The 8,229-nt window shown below is 52.3% G+C and overlaps 1 protein-coding gene across 1 annotated transcript in view; it reads right to left on the reverse strand.

Annotated features, from left to right (window-relative positions):
* The window catches only part of Lsr (lipolysis stimulated lipoprotein receptor), a gene marked incomplete at its 5' end in the record, with an annotated part of 14,660 nt that extends 6,432 nt beyond the window's left edge, over nucleotides 1-8,228 (reverse strand). Inside the window, 3 exons of the mRNA XM_010626358.3 lie at nucleotides 1,654-1,773; nucleotides 6,664-7,008; nucleotides 8,156-8,228. Coding sequence (XP_010624660.1) covers nucleotides 1,654-1,773; nucleotides 6,664-7,008; nucleotides 8,156-8,228 — 538 coding nt within the window. The remainder of the gene's footprint in view (nucleotides 1-1,653; nucleotides 1,774-6,663; nucleotides 7,009-8,155) is intronic.
* Between the last annotated feature and the right edge of the window lies 1 nt (nucleotide 8,229).

Consider the following 8,229-nt stretch of genomic DNA (forward strand, 5'->3'; position numbering starts at 1 on the left):
CCCTCCCCCTCTCCCTCTCCCTCTCCCTCTCTCTCCCCCTACTTCCTGGCTGCCATAAGATGAGCACCTTTCCTCCACCATGGCCTTCCACTATGATGTTTCTGCCTCACCTCAGCCTAAAGCAATGGAGCCAGCTGACCATGGTCTAAAACCTCGCAAGTTGTGAGCTAAAATAAAATCTTTCTTCTGTAGAGTTGATTTATGTCAAGTACTTTTTCACAGTGACAGTGACTAACACACTAAGATATTGTTTGTCTTTTTCCCTTTCCTTGTCTCCCTCTGTACAGTGGGGGTTTCCAGAGGCTCGGTGACAAGATGACATCATTGCTTTGATGGCTAATGGATTGTGTACTTGTATATCTCATACTTTAAAAGTTCCCAGTTTCTTGAAGCAGAATTAGGAGTTTGAGGCCAGACTGGGCTATATAAGGCATTCAAGGCCAACCTGGGTTAATGGCAAGACCTGGCTCAAAAAGAAAGAAAAAAACTTCTCCGTTTCAATTTCTAATATGTTAAGCAATTGCAGATAGAACCCATAAAAAACTTTTAAACAAAACCTCCAAGATCCTCAGTAATGTTTTAGAATGTGAATAGGTTCTGGGGTGAAAGTCTGAGCCCCACTCATGCCAAATGTGGGTTTTACCAGAGGTTCCTGGCCACAGGTACGTGAGCTCTACCACCAGCACCTGGGCTCCTCTCCTGTGACGTGAGCACCCTGGGCCATGTTCCTAGCTCGTGCTCTGCACATGGGTGTGAGAACACTGCACAGCCCACAGCCTCTCTTGCACAGCACACGCCGCCCCAGAGGCTGTACTGGCTTACTCAGCACCTGGCCCACGACAGCAGCCCCTCCACACAGGGCACGGAGATCCCTAGCCAGACCAGGGCTGCTGGTGACACCCACCCTGCCCCTGCCTCATTTTAGATACTCTTAAATGTCACACTCTGTAGTCATACAGCGCCACCCCAGCAGGGCTGAAGGCGAAGTTGCTGTCTGGCAAGGCACCTGGGGTACACTATGGCCCCGGGGAGGTGGCAGAAGATGGATTCAGTCTTCTCTCAGTTACAAGACGGCCTTCAGTATCCAGCAAAATTAAAAATGGGGGCAGCGGGGTATCATCCTCACCAACACTGACAGACTTTCTTCCGGATACAGTGTAACACTCAACAGCGTTCACATTGCATCGGGTGTCCTAGGTTACTGCCTAACAGAGCAGCTTCCAAGCATGCAGGAGGATGTAGGTAGGCAGATGCTGTGTCATTTTATAGAAGGCATTTGAGCACCTTTGAATTTGGTATCCTGCAGCTGACCTCAAGGATACTAAGGGACTACTGTACACACAATCAAACCTCCCCACCATCTCACTGCTGATTAACTCTGATCACAACTGTTTTTGTTTTTTTTTTTTTTTTAAGAGACTGGGAAGAGGTAGAGTTCTCTCCACTCTTAGTTTGGCTCAGGCTGACCTGAAACGCTGTAGGGGGCGGGGTCCCTGCCTGGGGTGCAGGGCAGAGAAGCCCAAGTGACTGGCAGTGCCACAAGGGAGAGCGAAGCAGAAAACAGAGTCCAGCGAGTGGGCCAGAGGGTGGAGGGCAGACACAGAAGTGGACAGAAGGGCTGTCCCTCACCTCCCAGTGCCCAGCTCTACTCACCGAGGACGATGAGCTCCGCGTAGGCCTCATTGTTTCCCTGGAGGTCCTGGGCTGAGACCACAGAGCAGTAGTACACACCACTGTCCCCCCAAGCCGTCTGCTCAAAAGTCAGGTCAGCATCTGGGCAGGAAGAGAGGTGTAAGGGCTCCTCACAGGCAGGCGCCTGGCCCCCGCCAGACCCAAGACCCCCCCATACCCACAGGCCAGCTGGGGAGGGGGTGCAAACAAATCAGTCCAAACTTAAACCATTCTCACCTGGTGTGTAATGTTTTTCTCTTCCTTTTTTATCGGCACTGGGATTGAATCCAGGATCTTTGCACTGAGCTAGAGCCCAAGCCTTTATTTTTTATTTTGAGACAGCATCTCCCTAAGTTGCCCAAGCTGGGCTCGAACATGTGAACCTCCTTCCTCAGCCTCCCACAGTGCTGGCATTACAGGCAAGTGCCACCATGCTTACTTTGTTGAGTTATTTCACAAAGTCTTGGATATAGACATCATCCAGTTTTGTAGGAGAGATGACCTAACACACCGAGTTGTATGGATCACTGATGCCAGGGCTGGGACAGAGTGACTTCAGGACCAGCACTTTTCAAGTCAGAAAATCTCCTATGATATCTCCAAGCCAAGGTCGAACCTCCCCTGACACAGCCACAGAGCTGGTAAAACAGGGACTGGGCCAGAGGAAAAAGGCACTGCTCCCCAGGCCAGGTTCCAGATAGGAGGTGCCCAGGCACTGAGGGCAAGTGGGTGTGATGTATGGGAGAGACCGACTCTCCCAGTCTGCCCCTGTCTGGAAGGGGACAGGGACCATCCCTACAATCTAGGTCAGGCCCAGGGCTTGGGGACGCTCTGGTCTGCAGCAGCCCTAGGCAAGGAGACTGTTAATTATGCCTCTAATCAAAGTCTTTTGAGCACATCCGATTTCCTAACTACTCCTCGGGCCCTAATTAGTTAAATTCCTCGCCATGTACCAGTGAGGGTCAGGATGGCACCTGCGTGGCAAGGCTGCCATAGGCCCACAGGGGACAGAAAGAGGCTAGAGGTGAGCACCCAAGCCAGGAGAGCCCACAGGTGTTCTACACCACCGCTCCAAACACCACAGGGGACATTCTGACCACACGCTACCACGTCAGCCGCATCCCTGCCACCTCCTTCACTCACTACGCACCTGCTGGGCTCAGGCCTGCCTCGGTTTCCCCCACTGTGCCTCCTCATGGCTAATTCCTTGTCAGTACGAAAGCTTCGGTGTGGAGGAGTGTTCCCTGGCACAGGTCCCCTGCTCAAGTGCTTGTCTCTGCCCCGGTGACAGCAGGGACTTTGTGTACCAAAACTGAGTCTGTCTAGACTGGTGGTGATGAACCCATGGTACGCATGCCACAGCGGGGTGTATCACTGAAAGCTCTGAAAGGTTTCCCATCACTGGACTGGGTCATGCTGGCTTAACGTGGGGCCTGTCCCAGGGTCAGAAACAGCCCCTCCTCTCCGCATGCCGCCTTCCTTAGCTCCTGTTGTCTGTCCCAGCATTCTGGACAGATGTCACAGACAGACACTTATTCCATTCAGCCAACGTTCAGTGAATACCAAGCGTGTCTGATGTTCAGGCAGCATTTGAGGCAGGTGGTGTAGGAAAAAGCATGGCTCTCGGTTTGGTCTGTGTCCCTGTGGGTAAAGACGTCACATGCCCTTTCCCTTCATCTCTCCTGAATGCACTGTGGCCTTTCCCACAGGGTACGTGACATGTGAGGGACAGCACAACAGATCAAAGAAACTTTGAGAATCCAGCTTCTACTGTGCCAGATAGTACAGGGATCTGCACAAGTAAGAAACAATGTCATTCTTCTCATTAAAACTTTTGGGGGGGCTGGAACATAAGTTATACTTTCATACAAAGTATTAATTTTTGGTTTTTTTGAAATAGGGCTTCACTACATAATTCAGGCTGGCCTTGAACTCTTTATTTAACTCAAGCTGTCCCCAAACTCATCACGATCTTTCTGCCTCAGCTTCTGAAGTGCTAGGATACTAGGCATGGGCCATCACACCTGGCAGAAAAAGTACGTTATTTTTGTAATGAGTTTATGATTGACTTTGAAATATTTTTAAAATGCAGTTTGCTAGCTACAAAAAACACAAGCTTATGAGATCCTCTATAATTAAGAGTGTAAAGACTTTTGAGAACCACTGCCATGGAGAATTCACCCTGGTAGAGCTCCTATTATAACTATGGAGGAGGGACAAATAAAAACTAATCACATTGCATATCGGAGAGTGATAAAGAGTATGGAGCAAATGAACTCGAAAGGCAGCAAGTACCAGACAGGGTGGGGGAGCTGTGCAACTGCAAATAAGGAGGCCAGGAGGCTCCCAGAGGTGACCTTCTGACCATACATGGTGGGATGGCAGCTATGACTCGCCTCCAGAGCCAGGCATTTGGCCACCATCTACTGAGCTATTGCTATGTGCATGAATCCATTCTTTCACTGAATCCTCAAAAACTGCAAACCAGATTCTCCTAAATACAGGTTTTTCTGCAGCGCCCTCTTGACCGTCATTTCCACCTGTCTTTGAGATGCATCAGTGGATGGCTGCTGTAGCCTGGGGCACCCACAATTACTGCTCACGCAGAGCTGTGCAGCAGGAGGGTTCCGGGCCATGGGGCCAGGTGAGACAGGTCAACAGGAGCTGCTCAGATGGGGAGAAAGTGACCAGAAACTACAGAGCTGGGTGGGGTGCTCACCCTAGTCTGTTCCTGTTCGACAAGGGCCTAACACAGAGGTCCAGTGAGATTCTGATCATGCGCTCCCAATACCAGAATGCAAGAGCTGGTCCCTGCCCATGGCTGAAGAGGTAGACAGGAACCCCTGCTGTGGCAAACAATTACAGAGACTAGAAGTTGAAACCTGGAGTCTCCAGGGCCGGATCTGGGCTTTGGTGTGTTTTATTTGGATTTGTATGTTGTTTTTAAAATCCACAAGAAATATGGCTTTCCGGCTTCTTCTGATCAATCCTAAGACCTCAACCTACTTCCTTCCTGCAGGGTGGGCCCTGTTCCTGGTCACAGTGGCTGGGCATGGTTTTAATTGTTTCAGGTGCAGGGAAAAGATGCCAGTCTCCAGTGGGAACTCAGTGGGCCTCCTCCTCAACTCTGGCCTCTGCTTCCTTATCCATCCAGAGCAGGGGTGGCCTCATGATCTCCAAGGTCCCAAGGACTCTCTGCTCCAGCACTGCTGAGGGGTAGAAATGGGGCCTCAGATGCAGGTGCCCCATACTGCCTGGAGCAGGGAAGAAGGGGAGGGAGCACAGTCCACCCTGGGTGGAGGGACACCTCCAGTCTACCTAAGACTACCTTATCCTGTAAGCCCAGGGCAGCTGGAGACCCTAAGAACACCACAGAGGTCCACTTTGCCCTGCCCCTAAGATGAAGTGCAGAAAGCACCCAAGGCTACAGGCATTCTGAAAGGACATGGTCACAGCAGACACTTACCTATCGTGGCCTGTATCAAGTGTGGTTCGAGTCAAGGCAGTCTGAAAGACCAGGCCTCCAAGGTCTCTGGACATGAATGTCCCCCTCAGACAAGCCTGAGGGTGGCTCTGGGGTTTTGTGCCCAACAGAAGAGCCCAGATGCTAGCCAGCCCCCAGGGGCACTCTCCCTATGTGGTTGTCCTGATGCCAGATGTGGTTGGCTGATGCAGGTTGGTGCAGCATGAACCCCCAAGAAGCCTCGGGAACAGCAGGATGCTACAGGATGAGCTGGTCCCTCCCTTAAAACAGGACTGATGGGCTCTGCCTTTTATCTTTTATCTCCCTCCCTACTCTTCCCCATGCCCAGGTTCAACACCCTATCTTTCTGTAAGGCAGTGGAAGGACACACCCATTATGTGGATGAGTCACCGCCCCCACTACCACCCATCCCCTCCCCTCTGCCTTCTGGATTCTCCAGGGCCCTGTCCCAGCCCCTCTTCAGATCATGCAGACAGAGGTCGTAAGGTGGGTACAAACAAGTCACTGCACACGGTGACCACCAGACACCATCTTCTTTCCACCACTCAGCACTGTCTGAAATCCTCTGACTCCTTCCAAACCTGTCTGTTCACTGCCATCCTAACTCCCTTAGTGTGCCATCTCCTGGGGCAGGGACTTCAGCTGTCCTGATCTTGACACTGTCACCAGCACCTACAAGAACACTTGGCACCTCTTGTAAGCCCAGCACTCTGGGAGGCTGAGGCAGGAGGATCAAAATTCAGGGACAGCCTCAAAAACTTAGCAACTTAGCAAGACGCTATCTCAGAATTTTTAAAAATTTAAAAAAGGGCTGAGAGTGTATCTCAGTTCAAAAGCCCAGGGTTCAATCCTGGGGAGCAGGGGGAATCATATGTCTCTTTAGATCACTCATGTCACCTCCCCTTTGTCCCCTGAGCAAGCACAGAGACTAGCAGCTTGGGAACTAGTCCCAAGGTGGCTGAATTGGAACCCAGCTCAAACCAACGGTGATCCTAGGCAAGTCACTTCATCTCACTGGGCCTCAGTGAAGTAATAGTAATAGAAACAACTCCTTCCAATTACTGTGTGGTCTAAATGAGTTAATCCACATGAACCTGGATTAGAGTCTGCCACTTAGCGGGCCCTTTGTCAATAGTCATTTCTAAAAACTACTTCTTACTGCAGGTATTATTAGTGTTATTATAAAATAAACCCCTGCCTCTCTATCACCCTGTTTCCTTCATCTGCAAGCACTTGATATTCTGTATTGCATTTCTTTCCCTCACTGTGATTTAAGCTCCATGAGGGAAGTGAATTTGCTTGTTGGGTTTACGGCTGTGTTCCCAGGGCCTAGAATAGCACCTGGTATGCAGTAGGCACTCCATAAATCTCTGAGATAAAGGGACGCGTGGATGTGTGGAAACAAGTATCCCTCCCTGCATTGGTCCTGACACTGGGGCGCATGAACTCTGGGCTGGGCACCAGGGTGCCCACCAGCTTCCTTTCTCGCCCTGCCTCACCCCACGTACTTCCCGTGATGGTGATCCTCCGGCCCTGATAGTAGTCTCCCAGGGTCACAGCGTTGCCCTGCTTGGTAGCCACAACCCTGACAGTGCGCACGCTGTCCTGGCACTCCACATACGGGTTGTAGCCGGGGTTGCCGGCTGCCAGCTGGGCGTTGATCTGGTTATCCACGCTGGCTGGGGAGAACGCATCAGCGATGCGGTCCCGGCAGAAGGACTTGTACTTCCACATCACGATGGGTGCCGTGAGGGTCGTGGTCATCTGGTAGGAGCAGGGCAGGGTGACGGGCTGGAATAGGATCACTACATGGTAGGGGTTGGACACAGTCACCTGGATGGCACCGGCAGGCACTGAGGGCAAGAGCAGAATGAGCAGGGACCGCTGTGAACTCGGAATTATTTCAACAAGAATGAGCAGCATCACCTGTCACCAAGTTGACACAAGTATATGGCGTTACAGGGTGCCTTAATCCCCAGGACGGGTGAGGCAGCTCCCATAATTGTGCCCATCTTATAGAGCCATGGGGCTGAAAAGTGGCAGATACGAGGTCCAGATTTCTGGAATGTGCTGTCCATCTCTTCCCAGACCTGGCCGCTGCACCCCTGAGGTTCTCTTCTTTTCACCATTCTCTCACAGAAAGGGACGCCTCTCTGTCATGGGCAAGCCCAGAAGGCCATACTATCCCCGGGGCTCAAGGAAGGCCTCACTTCAAAATGAGTTGCCAGGGGTTCCAAGTTACCCGGGCTTTTGTGTAATTCGCAGCTGTTTGATTGAATAATCCATTCGAGTGGCAGACGCCCCTCCCCCATCTCCGTCATCCTCACCCTTCACCCTACCTCAAAGCCACCTCAAATGCGTTCCCAAATGTGCTTGGCGAAAGACAAAGGACCCAGACCCCGCCAGAAAGAAAGTCCGACCAGATGGGAGGCTGCCAGCGGAAGATGGTTCGGGTCCAGAAGTCCAGCTCACTGACTTTTACCTACAGAGACTCTGGAGTCCGCGGGAGGTGGGTGGGGGTGGGGGATGGGGAGTCACGAATCCCACACCCACTCGAAGCCTAGGAACTATTTCTTATCCCTTTTCCAAGGAAACATCTGATCCAGACTCCAAATGCTCTCTCCCCGTTACCCCAATACTTAGGATCTCGGGGTGGGCCCAAGACCCCATACCGGACTCTCCCGTGATCGGGTAGTTCTTCAGCCCTGACCCACAAAGAGTCCCCTCTTTTCTTCAGCTTCAGGGGCTGATGGTTCCGGAGTTTCACTTCCTGCTATCTCCCAACAGAGCAGAAGGAGCGCTCCGCGAGACGGATGGGGGAATCCCCTCCCTTGGGAGGGCAAAGGCCTCCCTAGACCGGCGGATCTGGAGTCCCGAGTCTCTGCGCCCTCCCACCCCGTCACCCCCCAAGTTCTCCCACCTCTGGGGCCGCTAAGAACTTGGTCCACCGCTTCTGAAGCGCCCCCCGCCGCCGCAGGGCCCGCTCCCAGCACCCCGTACCTGTGCACCAGGTGCTGAGAAGGAGCCAAACGAAGACGACCGCAGCCGTGTGGGAGCCAGGCCCACAGGAGCGC

This window comes from Fukomys damarensis, unplaced genomic scaffold (genome assembly GCF_012274545.1).
Source record: "Fukomys damarensis isolate Sample0158 unplaced genomic scaffold, DMR_v1.0_HiC HiC_scaffold_19, whole genome shotgun sequence".
Taxonomy (NCBI): domain Eukaryota; kingdom Metazoa; phylum Chordata; class Mammalia; order Rodentia; family Bathyergidae; genus Fukomys; species Fukomys damarensis.